Raw genomic sequence first — 16,459 nt, 5'->3', positions numbered from 1 at the left:
AGGAGGGTTGAGCTTGTGCTTGTGCTGCTCGTGTGGCTGTCTTGCAGCTGGTGCTTTTCAAGCACATCTGTGTTCTTAGAGTTTGGAAACACTTAATTCCTGAGCAGGGTGAATTGAAGGCAGAGGGTTCCAGCTTTCTGAAGATGCAGTTTCTTAAGTGTGTGTACACATATATCTTTTTGTTTGTTTTATTTTCAACACATAAACAAATGGAGCTTGCTAAGAGTGTAGTTGCTGTTTAGTGCTTCTCTCATTGCTGTGTTTAAAGTGCTTTCAGTAGAGGTGGTGCATTGCTAACAGAGATGCTCTTCACAGCTGTAGGTGTTCTCTCTGCAGCAAACCCATCCACACTTTTTAAATCCTCTTTTTTTATTGTTACCCTAATTTTAGAGATCTATATCCTCTGTAATTTCTTTGCTTAAAAAAAAGACTGGTTGTCAAGTCTGTATGCTGCAGGGGTTTAATTTTTAAATTGATTATATCACTTTCTTTGTAAGAATATTCAACATTAGATTTAAGAACTATGTTTTGTTAGCTTACTCATGTAAACTTAAATAAATTCTGATTATTTTTTGCTTAGGTTTTGCTTGTAATGGACACTAGAACACAGGAGACTTTTATATTGAAGGTAAGTAAAATCTTTCATTATTTGTTAATAATCTTTTATTATATGGCCTCCTAAATTACACCACCACACAAAGATCAATTTGTATTTAATTATAGATGTATCCCAGCAATATATTGTTATTATGGTAGTACATACTAAGTGCCCTGGAATTCTTTTTGTCAGTGTTTGGTTGTATTCCTTTCCTTTATCTCTAACATCCCTAGTGCTCAGATATGCTGGTTTAGTCACCTGAGATGCCTCTGGTTATTGAGGCCAACCCCTTTGCAGGCTTTGGTAAAGAATCACACATTTAATGTGCTGCTTAAAACATCTGTAAAGCCCTGGTGGCTCAGGACTTCTGACAAAGGTGAAAGTTCTTCTTTATCCAAGCACATCCACTGCGCCTTGTGTTTGGTCTTCTTTAGCTGAGGAATATCCTACTGGCCAAAGTGTGTTGTGGATGAAATGTACAACTGGCCTTCTTCAAATTTGTTGCCTTAGTTTTACATCAATAGTCTGAGATAGCTGAGTTTAATATTACTAACCCATTGCATTTATGAGCAGTTATTTGATCAGAATAAAATTTTTTGCATTACTATTTTATGTTTCAGAAAGTGTTCAGATCAAGACCCCAGTATTCTCAGAGCATCTGTGATGCTGAGAATTGGTTTAGTTATGAGCATTGCTTTTCTGGCCATTTACTTCAGGCTCCCCTTGACATGAATTCCACTGCTGATGGCAGGAGGGATGGAAAAAAGGCTGTGTCCCAAACATAAAGCTTTAATTGCTTGTTAACATTTTGTAACTTTGCTTCAGATCTGGCTTATAACCCACATTTGTGCATTGGCCTTTGAAATTGTATGTGCAGGATACAACGAACCTGTTTGTTTCACATAAAGGTTCATTTGTGAATATTGTATATTAGAACCTCATGTTATCTACTGGCAGATAGGGTAACATTGAATTTCCCATGTAACTGCCTATGTTTATCAATATTGTAATAGGTCACACTATTGACATAATTTTTTTTCTCTTTCTCTCTCCCCTCCCTTCCACCCTCCCACATCAATTTTTTCACTTCTGGCAACTTCATCCCTACCTCCCAAAAATCATTGCCTCTCAAGGAGACTAATCCTTTCCTTTCCTTTTTATTTGAGGTGGTTGCTGTCTTTAGTAAAGTAAAATGGAAATGTGATGATTACCTATGAGGCTAAGGCATTCTTTTGTCTTTAAGACTTGAATTGAATTTTTTTAATAGTGTCTTTTGGTCACACGCAAAAATAAAATTTTAAAAAAGGGTCACAGGGAAATAACTGAGTGTCATCCTGATGACTTAGTTTGAGAGAGATTCTAATAAAAACATTGACCCATGTAATTGATTTTAATGGCAGCTTTGTGCCATCTTCTGTTCTCTGGAAACACGCCAGATGCCATCAGCACAGCCTCGGGGGACCGAGGGGCATAGAGCAGCAGATGAGTGGTTTCTCTGAAGCCCAGAGTAACTCGGATAGATTAGTTTGGTTGATAAACACAGAGCACAGCAGGCTCCAAAGGCAACTGAGGGTACAACTGACCTTTTTGTTCTCTGTCAGGGTCTAAGGAAAAGTAGTGAGTGCAGCAGGAGCAGAACGACCATCATCCCCCGCTGCGTGCCCAACATGGTGTGTCTGCACAAGTACATCATCTCCGAGGAGTCTGTCTTCCTCGTGCTGCAGCACGCAGAAGGTTTGTCTCTCCTTTAAGCATATTGTTGAAAAGAGTCAAAGGTTTTCAGTTTTAATTGATGGTGCACTTCATTGTCAAATTAATCTCTCATACATCCAGGTAAAATATTTAAAGTGTGCCAGAGAGATGTCATGTAAGACACCCCACTCTGTTCCTCTGTCCCTCCCCCTCTTCCCCTCTCATTCTGCGGTGGATCTGATTCCTGCTTCAAATGGCCTCAAATCCTGATGGGTTACTTGAATTGTAGCAGTATTGAAAGCTTCCAACTGTTTATTTTCTATAGGAGACGGAGTGCTTTGACTGCAACAACTATCTGCATTAATTACAGTTATCTCTCAGAGATAAAGTCTTTGGCTACTTTCATAAACTTTGACTAGTAAATATTTTTAACATCTTCTAGTTAAAATGACAAGTATTTGCACAGTAATTTAATAGCTCCACTAAAAACCATGAACATTTTCCTGTTGGTTAATACTGCACTGATCTGGATTTTTAAGAAAATAGCTAGTGGCATCACACAGGAGTTCAAAGCAGAACCACAGAGTTGTGCCTTCAGACTATTTATAAAATTCCTGTTAAATGTACAGGGAACAGGTGGCACAAAATAATTACATTTTGATTTTTTTGTCTAACACCTGGATTTAAATATTCCCTAAATGTAATTACCCATATTTGTTTAGAATGAGTGCAGAATATAAATTTGGGGATTGCTAATAGTTCTTTTTTTTTTTTAGGAAATGTTAATAACTCAGAATGGATGATGTGAAAGAACTAAGCTGACTGATAGAGAAGATAATTTTATTGCATTTAATGTTACTTCTTTTTTTCCCTAATAACTTAGATTTTGGCTTTTTCATGAACAAGGTGTCATATGAGACCAGTTAAAGTTAGCTTTGCAACAGGAATGAATGTTTCTGCAATGTGTGACTTAGTTTTGCCATGAGCACTGATGCAGGAAGAAAAGCCTCATTACAGTAGTGCCTGATGGTGATCTTGAGAGTTTTCAGTGCAGCACTTTCTCTTGAGGTGTGTATATAATAATACACAAGAGGATTGTGAGATTCTCAACTGAGCTTCAATCTCCACATAAGCTGTTACATTTTGTTTTTCAGATAAAGTTTTTTTAAAAACCCACAATTGAAGAAACCCCAAAAGAAACAAAAAAACCCCCACTCACAACCCTTGTCAGATAGCAGCTGCCCTTAAGGTTAGCATAATTACATAATTTAAAAAACCTCTTCCTAGTATTTCTGCAGTTTCTCAAGTCCTACAGTTTTGCTCTTCTCTTTAGGAAGAATGTTCTTCCTTGAGACAGACGGAAAAGTGAGTGGAGTAGTAGTGGAATTTCATGGGAAAAGTGGTCAGATGTAAGAACAAAAATTTTAAGGAAGGCCTAATGTGAGCAGTTGACAATCTTCTGGAAGTGTTAATTTTATTGTTATATAATAGTGAGAAAAATAGACATTGCATGATCAGAGCTCTTTCATTTTCATGAACCTACTGTCTGGGCTCAGAACATGCAAAAGGAGAGGAAGAGTGGTATATTCTGTTGTAAAGAGGGGTAGCTGGGGTACACAGTGGTGAGTAAATTGCCTGAGAATGTATTCAATAAGTGTATTGCAGGTGTAGGGCCTGATCCCAAACCCCGAACTGAAGCAATGGCCACTGCACCTCACCCTGCTATGAGAGTGATGCTTCTAACTCTGGAAAGGCTTCTAACTCTGTGTGAATAAAGGATAAATGAAAATAGGGCTTAAGTTATGCTGCATTATATGCAGACTAGTCTAGCTCACCCCACTGATGATGGTCTTGATCATCTTATATTAGTAGTACTCATTCTTTAAATTACAAGGATAGTAATACCAGGAATCCCTATAGACAAACCTGTCTTAAAATTTTATCCATCTCAGATCAGGTATGAATAGAGAAGGTGCTTGTAGGTGATGTTGAGAAAGGATAAAAATTTCTAAGAATGTACTTTTTAAGTGATAGTCTCAAAATTTTATTTCATGACTTGTGAATGCTCTAAATATTCACACTCCAAGTAATTCTATTCCAATAAGAAGGAAGATTGTGCCAGTCAAATTTGTAAGTGGCGCAGTTTTATGATGTTAGGTATGTTAGCTACACCATTGTGAGTTTGAAGGGTAAAATATTAATTTAAATGGGAATTGGCTTGTGCTGTAGCAAATTCAGAGGTTTTAATGTAAGCTGCTCACTGTTTCCTGTTCATAGTTGATTTTAACTGTATTACTAAGTGCAGCACTATTGGGTTTTGTGTGGAATTCAGCAAGCTTGACCACAGACTCAAGAAGACGTTGGTTGGTTGGTTGTTTTGGTAAATCATGATGGTGTTACATGCGTAGAATTGGTAAGGTCTTGGGTTGTCTTAGAGATTTTTCTCCTGGCCCCAGTGAGAGGCTTCAAGGGTGCATCAGAAGCACAAAAGTCCATAAAGTTATCTTGTGGCTTTGTTGGAAAGCACTTGGCAAGTTCTAGTGTGGGAGAGAGCCAATCTGATGTTAATAAGGCCTCGCTTCTTCCTGGCACTACTGACTACAGAAATTTTAGAAACAGATGCTTCAAAAATAGGCTGGGGGGCTTCCATGGGACATCAAAGTTTAAGTGGCTGTTAGAAGCTGTCAAATCTCTTTAAGCATAAACAAGCTGGAGTTCCTATCAATCTGGAGAGCACTCAAGAAACTTCCTGCTGAAGAAGCTTGCTGCACGCAGCAATTGATAGACAACACCACGGTAGCGCTTTGGCTTGCAAAGCTGGGGATTTGTTGTTAGAAGAGGAGATAATTCTAGCTGTAAATATTTGACAGCAATCAGAAAATGTAGGGAGGGTGATACGCTCCTTGGCAAGTAACTTTTTCAGGAGGCTGCTTTGGAATAGTAGCTTTTGCTCAGCTTTGCTTAAATTAGCAAACTTTGCAGCAGAGGTCCACCAGCAGCAGTGGAAACACAGGACTGCAGATACAGGATGCTTGTAACTACTGTCATGTTATAGATTAGGCAGGAGGTCAACTTCCCCTTCGTGTGCAGCTGCAACTCCACTGTGGCTGTTGTTGGGATGCTGTGGAATATTGTTGTTGAACCATGGCAGTGCCTGTGTGTCTGCTTTAGTTTTGGCAAGCCTCATTTTTTGTAGCCATTGCATTAACATAGTGAAGTCTACCAGTAGGTATGTCTCTGTTCAAAAGAAGGACAGTGATTCTTTGAAAACCATGAAATTGTTCCTTTTCCAGCAAGGAAGGCTATTAATTCTCATGAGGTGCATGGTTTAGGATTGGAAGTCCTGGCCATGTACAAATTCTTATGCAGTGTTGTAGAGATTTGGGCCCAGTTTTGGAGAATAATTCAAGCATATGTCTTTCAGTACGCTGTTTTTCTTCTCTATCACATTACAGTTATTTGGAAGCCTGGGTTATCCACTTTGACTTTGTTTGGGATTTCCTAGATACAGTGACTGCTGCATTCTTAGCTGCATTCCAGTTCTGCAGGAGTTGCAGTGCTTCATTCTTGGGAGTAATCTCATGGGCCAAGCTAGCAAAGGCTATTGATTTATTCAGCCAGTCTTTCAGGATGTGAAGCTGAAATGGGAAGTGTCCAAGCACTGGGTGAGGAAAAATCCAACTGGTCATGATTTTTTCTTGTCACCTGGAACAAAACCATGTTTAGGAAACTAACTTTTCTGAACTGTTAGGTTTCATTTTATCCTGTCATATATACTATCTGGTCTGCATTTTCTTTTTGGTGTTCGTACATGAAGTGCTAGTGATAAAAAAGCTACAGAAATGTTTGAAAGAATATGAAAGATTCCTAGTTACATTCATCACTTAGTCACTTTATGCTGAATTTCCTGTTGATTATTTTGGACACTAACTTTTTAGATTCTGCCTCTAGATGCAGAGGTATAAGCTCCAGATTGCTGGAAATGTGGTTAAGTATAGCACTACTAAGAAATTTTTCATTGAATAACTGCAGAAGAATGTGGAACTTGATGATTTTCTTGTGCTTATAAAACCAGAAAGATTGGACTAGGCTGGCTGTGGAATCAATTTATGGTAGAAGAAAACAAACTTAATAATTAGTTATGTTAATAATATAGTTCTGAAATTGTATTAAACACTAATAAACTTTAGCTTAATACTGTAGCTTTTATAGTTATTTATCCTGTTGGACTATTTGACAGTGACTGAAGCTTACTTGTTTGGATTGATTTCTATAATTTTAGTTTTTATAGATTCCTGATACTATATTAGCATGGCTTGCTAATGGGTTTTCTTGATCTTACACAACACATGGGGAGAGGGGGAAAGATTATTAGTATGTCATTCATAAAGGCATAATTACATACGCAGATACAAATATCACTTTTGTTTGACCCTGAATTGGACGTTTTAAAAAAGAAATAAAATTGTTGTTTTTCACTGTAGAACACAATTATTGCATGGCATTTATTTACGTATTTCCACTTGACCAGGAGGCCAGTCTTGAAATATTTGAATGTTAACATATTTGGACATAATTTTTTTGCTTGGTTTTGTTTACTTGTATTTAACTCTTAAGTTGAAGTTGCAGTAAATAGTCGTTTCCACAGTGATTTTTAAATACAAGTCATTAATAATGAAAAACTTATTTTTGAAAACCTAAGATAATAGATTTGCAAGAACAAATGAGTTATTGCAGTTCTTCCTGTTTTCACATGTGGACAATGGTGAATTCCTGAACACTGTAAGAACAGAGATTTCTTTTTTTCTTTTGCAACTTTTATGTTTACTGAACTTCTCACTTCTGCCAGTGATTTTTTTGTGGATTTTTTTAAGTATTGATCCCAACATGTCTCTTTTTCCTTCTTTAATCTTTCTTGGGTCTCCCTTCTTAAGCTGCAGTGAGCCAAGTAGAGCCCCAAATGTAGTGGAGGCTGGATGAAATCTTGCATGATGTGAGGTGGAGGGAGCAGAAGACAGGATTGTCCTGAGAGCAGTTTGATGTGTGGATAGGTGAAAAACTTAAATTATGCAAGGGTAATACTTGCATTTTTCATATTGCTGGGCAGCCCAGCCCCTTCTTATCTTAGTGTGGGGGTACAAAGCATTTGGATCCATGAGAGCTGTTCAGGTGTCATATATAAAAGCATACCTGGTGTCCAGTAATGGAGCAGGAAAAAAGGATGTGACAAAGGATCACAGGGAAAAGGTTTTGAGCTTTCTGCCTCCCTGGGTCAAAGCTCAAGGCTGGCCTCTGTTAGAAAGACCTCCTCTTACAGCTTCCTTCAGAGGAAGCACTGATGGTGCTCCTACTTGCATTAAAGCCATGCCTGGAGGCTGAGGTGGTGGTATGCCAGGCACTTCCCAAAGCTCCAAAAATCTTACATGAGTCTTCATGGGTCATGGTCTGAGATTTGTGTTTTCAGAAGAAATTTGTGAAGCACAAGTAATAAACACTAGTAAAATGTAGATGAAAAGACTTAGCTTGTATTAATTAATCTTAATGCAGGTGGGATGGGGAGACTATATAATTTTTTTATTAAATTATGTAAGTAATAATGCAGAATGGGTGTAGTTCTCAAATTCGATTTTATTGTTTGGTATGAAATGGACCTGAATAATTCCATGCCTACTTAATAAACTGGGAAAAGTTATTTCATTATAGTACTTGAAATAATTTAATTGAAATTTTAAAGGAAATTAATTGTTATGGATAAAAGTGTGAAAAAGAGAATAAACTCTTTCACACATATGTAAAAATTATGTATGTCCTTGCTCTCTCATTCTCCCCAAATCAGCTGAAGATCAGTAATTCTGAAGTGCTGTGCAAGGACTCGGAGGGCAAGGTGCCTTTGCCCTGTTGTGCTGCTGTGTAACATGTGTTTAAAGCAAGTGGCCTCACCTGAAGAACCTGCACGGGTTCTCTGCTTCTCACAGGGGTGAAATTCTGCTCGTGAGACACCTCTGGCAGGGCCAGGGCCCTCAGTGTCACCAACACAGGGCCTGGTGTCACTTGTGCCCAGGCAGGCTCAGAGCCAGTCACTGTCCTGCCTCGCTGGGCTGAGGGGCTGCTGCTCTGCTGGGAGGGACTCAGGGGCTGTGCCTTGCTGCTGTGGCAGGGCACACTTTGGGGTGCATATTTTGGATGCACCTCTGGGTAAGAATTTAAAGTACTTATGCCATACAGTGGTCAGTATAGCAGTTCTTGTTCCTTTCTCTGTGAGCATTGCTTCCCTTTGCTCCTGGTGCTTTACCTGGCATCCTTTCTCAACACATTCTAGAAGGTGGCAAGGGTTATCCTGACCTGGTGCTGACTCTCTTTGTTCTTATGGCAGAAACCATGTGGATTAACAGACCTAAATTTTCATTTTTACCATTGGACTCAAGCTGTTAGAATTCCTTCTTAGTGTTTTTAATATACTTAGTTTCACCATAACCAGTGAGATATTTTTTTCCCCTTGAAAAACAACTCTTGTCTTAGCCAGGGGGATGGAGGGCAGGAAAACTTCACATTATATTATTCAAATTAATTTTTTAAAGTGTCAAGGTTTTTCTGTCTTTGATAAGTTTTATTTGAAATACCTGGGAGTATAGAAAATCTGTTCCTAGGCAATGATAAATAGTTTCTTCTTTTATTGTACTTTTTAAAGGAATTTTGCCTGATAAAGAGAGTGTTAAAAAACCCCCAAACTATTAAAGAATGTATTTTGGAAAAATATAAAACTCTATTTTATCCAAATAAGTAAAAAAAACCAACAAAAAACCCCACCAACTTTGCAGATGCCCAGTGGGATGGATACTTGTTTTTTTTCTTTTACAAAGATTTTGTTGAAACTCCTTTATTTTCCAGTATTTCTGTACAGTCTTTTAAGTTGAAATGTCTTGACATTGCATTTCTCCCTAAGTTATCAAAGGAGACTTTCTAGCTTTAAGCCAAATTCTTTGGCACATATAAGAGTTACGGTAACTTTTTGATTTATTTTGCTAAAATTATGTTTTGAAATCTGTGAGCTCTTTTATTATGTGCAGCATTTGGAAACATGAAGAGTCCTGGTTTGTGTTTTTTAAATGTAACTTATTTTTTGGAGATAGAACTTTCTTAGATGCTGTGAAGGAGCTGTTTGCATGTGTAACTTGTATTGAAAAGTCCTTGTGTGGTGCAGTAAAGCATAAAAAGCTTTTTTTTTATTCTAAAGTTAATGGAAGAAATATATCAATATTTAACTAAAAACCCCAACTTCTTCAAAGACAGACACAGACCCTTAAAATATCCTGCTGATATGGTAATTTCCCTTACTGAACTTGCTGTTTAGTTTTCAGTCCATTTCCACTAATGTTGCTGATGAGTTTAGAGCTGTGATACAGAATTACGCAGTGTAGGCAGAAGTGGTGATGGGCAGTAAACAATTTGATCTTCCCTAGTTTTTGCTTCTTTTGTGGTGGCAGGTGGAGAGTCGTGACCACTGTGCAACTTGAGAGATGCTCTGAAATGGGACTTTACTGAAGTTTAAAAACAAAAACAAAAAAAGCAGCAGCTTAATCTCTGATGCAGCTCTTTAAATATTTATGTAACAATACAAATCTGTGTGAAAAGCAAGTTGTGGTCCCTGTAATTATTTCCTGCTGAGGAAATGGTTCCAAAAAACTCTGTGGACATAAAGGTATAGTGTATAGTGACAGTGAGGATATTTTCCTGTTTCATAAAAATAAATGCTATTTTGAGTGAAATTAAGAGATCCCCTCCCTTTTTTCTTTATTTTTCAGGAGGAAAACTCTGGTCTTATGTCAGTAAGTTCTTAAACAGAAGTCCTGAAGAGAGCTTTGAAATTCCTGAATCCAGAACTTCCAGCTCAACTAAAATTTACCTGGAGCAACCAACGCCTAGTCCTAAAGAAACTGGTAGTAGTACTGATTCCAGAGAAAGCTCTGGGGAGAGCATGCTGAAGGTGGTCCCACTGAGGAGCAGCCTGACACCAAGCTCTCAGGATGACAGCAGCAACCAGGAAGATGGTCAGGAGAGTTCCAAGTGGATGGACTCAGCATCTAGCTCAGAAGAAGAGTGCACCACTAGTTACTTAACATTGTGCAATGAATATGGGCAGGAAAAAATTGACTCTGGCTCCCTAAATGAGGAACCAGTGGCTAAAGCAGAGAGTGAAGGGCTGCATACCAAAGAGAGGAGCTCCTTGCAGAAGTGTAGTGTTGTTGGTAGTGACAGCTTCACCTTCCAGATTGTATCTCAGGAACGAAAGCTGTTCATCGACGATGCTGAGTCGGAAATAGCCAGCCCTACTAGGATATTGGACTCGTTAACTAGATCCAAGAACAGCCCCATGGAGCTCTTCAGGATAGACAGCAAAGATAGCACTAGTGAGCTCCTGGGGCTTGAGTTTGGAGAAAAAATACATAACCTGAAATCAGAGCCTTTAAAGCCATTGTTTTCTGTGCCAGATCATGACAGAAGTTTGGATGCCCTGGAGAGCAAAATGGGTGTGAAAGCTCATGACACTGTGAGCAGGGGTTCAAATGACTCTGTGCCAGTTATCTCCTTTAAGGATGCTGCTTTTGATGATGTGAATAGCATTGATGAAGGAAGGCCTGATCTCCTAATAAACTTACCAGGCATGTCTGATGAAACAGAGGAGCCAGCTGTGTCACGGCCAACAAAGTTTACAAAATCTGATAGGGACGTGTCAGAAGTAAAGTTGTTAGAAACACCTGATGTCTTGCAATTAAATAATTCTGCAGAGCCATGCAAAGCATTTGATCAAGAGCCAAATCATGTGGCAGCAGAAGTGGGTGATCCTGCCCATGAGGAAGCAGATGAGCCAAGTGGTGTCACTCAGGGAGCTCTTGGGACCCTCTTTACATCTGACCAAGAGGTAGGTGCTTCAGAAGATGGGGCTCTGTTCCAAGAGCTTGGGGCCTGCTCCTTAAATATGATGAGCAAAGAAGAAAGTTCACGTGTTTCCAACCTGCTCTCAGGTGCTCAAGAGGTTAGCTTGGATACAGATGTGCTAAAGAATGAAGGAGTGTCGCTGTTTTCCAGTCAAACTGAAGACGTTGGGAAAGAGGAGACAGACTCGGCGATGTCACCAGCAGCTGAACGTAAAAGGACTGCACCAAAGAAGGAAGACAAAATAGCAGGAGCAGGGCAGAAGGAAATACATCACATTTTTCAGGACCTCGACGAAAGATTAGCGCTAACCTCCAGGTTTAATATCCCAGAGGATTGCATTCAAAGATGGGCAGCTGAAATGGTGGTAGCCCTTGATGCTTTACATAGAGAAGGAATTGTGTGCCGTGATTTGAACCCAAACAACATCTTATTGAATGATAGAGGTCAGGAACTTTTGCAAATGCATTTCTTTTTATTCGCTGTTGCTTCCAATTAACTGAGTAGGCGTTTTATCTTGTAATTAGTATCTTCATTTCCTGTCTAGAGCTTCATTATCAGTGCAGCAAATTCACCCCCAGTAATAGCTTCTAGTACTTAATGATGCCATTATTCTTAATGATACTGTTTTTAGCTACAAAAGGAGTAATTACAGTTCACTTCTGCAGAAAATGGAAGGGAAAAATGTTTTGATTTCTCCTGTCGTTTTGTTTTTAGGACACATTCAGCTAACGTATTTTAGCAGGTGGAGGGAGGTTGAAGATTCCTGTGACAACGATGCCATAGAGAGAATGTACTGTGCCCCAGGTTAGAGCAATCACCTACAATGTTTCACTTGGAAAGTAGATTAGCAGCTTTCATTTTCTCCTGTAGTCTCTGTAGCATACAGCTTGAGATCATGCAATATCTGAGTTTTCTTTGCTTCTTTTCCTTAATGCCTTAAAAAGCTACAGGGCTCATAACTGCTTTATTGTTGAACTGTGGTGGTGTTTGTTATGTCATTTCCATAATGTGTAATTGTACTGAATGTCTTGTTTAAGCAAGCTAGGAATGTTCTGCTTTCTTCCAGTTATTTCCTGTGTGTGAGTACATCTTGATAAATGAAAAGAGCAAATGAGACTGAAAAGGTGGCACCAAGACCCTTAAAAATACAAAAATTTATACATGCAAGGGACATGGGTGGTGGGGGGAGAGCCACAGAGGTTTGAAAAATACAACCCTAATAGGCTCAGAGATGCCTCTGACATTTTTGATGAGCTACAGTGGGCTTTGAAATAGTTTAGAGAGCTCTTTCCTTAGAACTGCTTTCATCAATCATGAGGGTGATAAAATCAATATCTCTTGGGTTTTTATGGCAAGGATGGCACTTGAAACTGAGCTCTCCCTCTTTTCCTTTCTCCAGTTTATTTTCTGTTAATATAGTGGTCTATGATTTTTGGCAGTGACAGCCAAAAATCAGATGTTTCACATACAGCTTCATATTTTAAAAATTTCGTAGTTAACTTATAAAAACTAGAGTTGAAATTATTGTTTTTATTCAGACTTTGGAATGCCAACATAACTCTGCTGAGTGCGTGGTCTGGCCAGGTATTGCAACTTGGCATTGCAGCTTGAGGCAGTCCTCAAGCTCAGAGTCTGTTAATGTGCTTAGAAAAATTTAGAATAAGAGTTACCAGCCATGGAAGTTCTGAATTTAGTTTGGCATCAGGTGTTACTTCTGTGTTTTTGTTCTGCAAGTGAAATGCAGCAAGGAACTGTCTCTGTGAATAAAGGTGGTTGGGTCTTAACAAACTTGAGTGTCAGCTTCTTGAGATAAATTAAAAATAAATTTTTTTCTACACAAGTCAAAAGGGCAGGTGTTAGAGAAAATAATTTAACCTATCAAAGTAAGTCCAGCATCTTTGTTCTACCCTCATGCCACTTTCATTCTAGAGCAAGATAATTGGGGAATCCCAGCAATTACTGTGTTTCTTAAATAGATGATTGTCCTGGTTGCCAACATGTGTGACAACCTGTTAGAGAGAGGTGTTTTCCTGCCTCCCTACCCCAGCCTTGAACAAAGCACTCCCCAGTTGAGTTCTAGCAAAGATGGAAGTGCAGCCTTTTCCCACCCTGTCATCATTAATGAGCTGTGAAAGTCAAAGCTTAATTTTTCTGTACTTTAATGAGGATCCAAAGAGAGGCTTTTTTTGCCCCCTAAGCCCCAACCAGCCAACTCCTGCAGTAATTAAGTGTTTAGGGAGCAGTTGAAATAATATCTAGAAGTCCCCAAATGCAAGAATAAAGTTTTCCACACCGTCGTTATTTCCACCTCACAGCACAGGTGTGATACCCATCCGGGCTTTTTTTGCTGAAGTTTCCCTGCCCTCTCTGCCCTCTCTGCCCTACCCCAGGCTGTATTTGCTTTGTGTGTCTGCAGCTGGTGAGCTGCAAGGTGAAGATTTGCAAATGCAAGTATTGGATACATTCAAGGTGGATGAATTGGTACTGCTCCTTGATTCTTGCCTTTCATATTTCTTGATCTTAATGTTATCTCTGTGAAGCTTGCTTGTACTTTAGTGTAGCTGTTACATATAAATTTTTTGTAGGAGAGTAATACTTGGTATGACTTAGCAGCACAAAATATATTTTGGAGTCAAGTGACATTCTGTCACAAAGAATGATTCACTAATGATGTATAGATGAGTCCGTAGCAGCTTTCTTAGGGCTACTGCTGCTGGTAAATGTTGCTTTAGAACTTTTGATTAGCATTAAAAAAAAAAATCATGTTAATAAGCTTTCTCTAGGTTCCAATTTTACAGGGGGGGAAAAAAAGCTTCATTTGGATGATATTTTTTTTTTTAATATCAAGGAGTATACCATGTCCCTGGAACCCCTATATCATGAAAGCATTGCTCTTCAAGTTGCTTCTTGGAACAAGGATTTTGAAATTATATTTGTGTTTCAGTTCAGTACGCTAGGAACAAATTTTGAGCTTTTCATATTATTTTTATGCTTCTTTTTAATATAAGTGTTACTTTTTTTTTTTTTCTCTGAGGGAAATGCTGTAGTTTTGTAGAGGTGAACAATTATCTTCACAAAATTTTACCAGCTCTTATGATTTCTTACCATAACAAAACATGGTGTCTAAAATGAGTGACTCAAAATGAGTCTTTATCTCATTTTGAATTTTCCTGGTGTTTTCAGGATTATGTGCTGTGTTGCCCTGCCTCTGGGTAGTCAGCCTTCCTTCTCCTTTTCTCTCCTGGCTGAAGCATGCAGTGAAACTTGTAAAAATTTTGTGTTTAGCTTGCTGTCTGTTTTTAACAGAGTTTGAGATAGAGTATATTTGGATATGATAACTTGTATGCTACTTGATTTCAACAATTTAGTGCATTCTTTCAACACATGCAGGAAAGGGAAGGTGTCTATCAATAAACATTGCTTTTGAGGGTCTGCTGTCGGAGACAAGAACAGATGATGAGTTTAGGGCTGCAGTTCTTTTTCTGCATTGATTTTTGAGGAGCAAATTTTGGAGGCAGAAAAAGGGGACGATGAATGTGAAATTCAAACACATTGCAGGATATCTTCAGTTTAAAACAGGTAGGAAATTGTTTTGCAGAATTATATGAAAATTTTAAACATGTATTTGAAACAGGTGTATCTTTTCAGTTGTTAAGGTTTCAGAGGTTTCTTTTCTACGGTGTAAGGTATAAAGTGATTTGCAGTGAAGTGCATGAAGATGTATTTAAATCTTAAGTTGCTTTATTTGTTGAAGAAAATCATGAAGTCTAAATTCTACAATTTATATATTGAAAGCTAGTTGCTGGATGGGCTAGGGATCGTAATGTATCGGTGTGGGAGCATTTCAGAGCCAAGAGAGAATAGAGGTCCACCTATGTGGAACTTGCTTATGGGATCTAGGACTTTGTGTTTAGGCTTTCTGTACACCAGAGTGTAACCTTGCATTCAGGTAAAGCATGGCAGTGTTGGTACAGCAGACAGTGATCAGATCCCTGCCCTGGTGAAGTGCAGGGACTTGTTCAGCTCCTGTTGTCCTACGAAAAGTGGAGTGGCAGTTTGACTGTGTATGTCAAAAGGACATTATGCAGTGGATATATAAAATAACAACTGCAACGATTGTAAATGCAGAAGTGTCAAAAAGATGAGGGAAGGGATTGTTTAAAAAGCTGCATCCCATTCCCCGTGAGCAGTATAATTAGTTTTGTATGAAATAGCAGTTGTCATTTTACATCGTGTGTAAGTTTCGAGCAGGGCTGCATCTGTTGCAGGAGTGGCACTTCCCCGCTGCCGACGGGAGGTGGCATTGTACCATTAATGGATGTTGCTGTCCCACTGGCTGCCCCTAATTTGCTTAACTTCTCCTAAGAACTGGAGACGGAAGATGCGGCTCATTTGTAATGATTTGCACATCAGGAACTGTGCTCACAAGCTCATGGTGTGTTACTGTGCTGTTGAATTTGTTGGTATGGCTGGGTAACTCTTTGCTGCCGTATAATTCTGCTCAATTTAAAGGAGCAAAAGTTCCTGAACCAACTCTGGCACCAACAAAGCTGTCTGCAGATGCTTAAAAGTAGTGCCTGTGCTATACTTTGATTAATGGCCAAACTAAATCTTTGCTGTTCACCTATGATAAGTCAAATGTTGTTTCTCTAATTCACAAGGGAAATGTTGGATTATAAATCATACCATATAAACTCAACACCACTTCAGGTAAAACTGTGGGGGGTTTGGCCAAGAATGACTTGTTTGCTTTTAAAGAAGAAATTAAGTACTTGTAACTGAGAATTTGTGCTGTGTTAATATGGTTAAGGTGACTATTGTGAGGTTTATGTGTTTTATTTCCTTTAACTTTCCTCCTCTTTATAGTGATTTTGTTTTCTGAACATTTTAAAGTGTGTTGAGCAGCTGATGTCTGAATACAAAGTTATTAGCAGATCAGATGAGAATGATTCACTCCTGTTTAAACAGCCCTTTGCTCTCCATGCCCCCTGAGAACTCTTATCACATATTTGTCCAAAAAATCCCCACAAAAACTAACAAAAAAATCCCTTGCTTTATCCACCTGCCTGGTGGCTGATAGTATCAGCAATGTATCTCTTTATCTCTTGGTTAATGTGCCTTGGTATTCTGAAGGGGGGAAAATTCCAGTAACAGATTCAATTTACATGGACAGAAATTTGAGCAAATGCCAGCCTAGCAGGGGGGCCATTATTCTGCTCTATAAATAAGTTT

The 16,459-nt window shown here is 38.8% G+C and overlaps 1 protein-coding gene across 3 annotated transcripts in view; it reads left to right on the top strand.

Annotated features, from left to right (window-relative positions):
• Nucleotides 1-16,459, top strand: part of RPS6KC1 (ribosomal protein S6 kinase C1) — an 86,075-nt gene that overhangs the window by 56,186 nt on the left and 13,430 nt on the right. For all 3 annotated transcript variants that reach the window (XM_014252961.2, XM_014252960.2, XM_014252962.2), the window contains 4 exons: nucleotides 581-628; nucleotides 2,200-2,332; nucleotides 10,093-11,670; nucleotides 11,942-12,031. In XM_014252961.2, coding sequence (XP_014108436.2) covers nucleotides 581-628; nucleotides 2,200-2,332; nucleotides 10,093-11,670; nucleotides 11,942-12,031 — 1,849 coding nt within the window. The remainder of the gene's footprint in view (nucleotides 1-580; nucleotides 629-2,199; nucleotides 2,333-10,092; nucleotides 11,671-11,941; nucleotides 12,032-16,459) is intronic.

This window comes from Pseudopodoces humilis, chromosome 3, assembly GCF_049639895.1.
Source record: "Pseudopodoces humilis isolate 2021_Gansu_Grassland_sample_001 chromosome 3, ASM4963989v1, whole genome shotgun sequence".
NCBI classification, from domain to species: domain Eukaryota; kingdom Metazoa; phylum Chordata; class Aves; order Passeriformes; family Paridae; genus Pseudopodoces; species Pseudopodoces humilis.
This window is presented reverse-complemented; position numbering and strand designations above follow the sequence as displayed.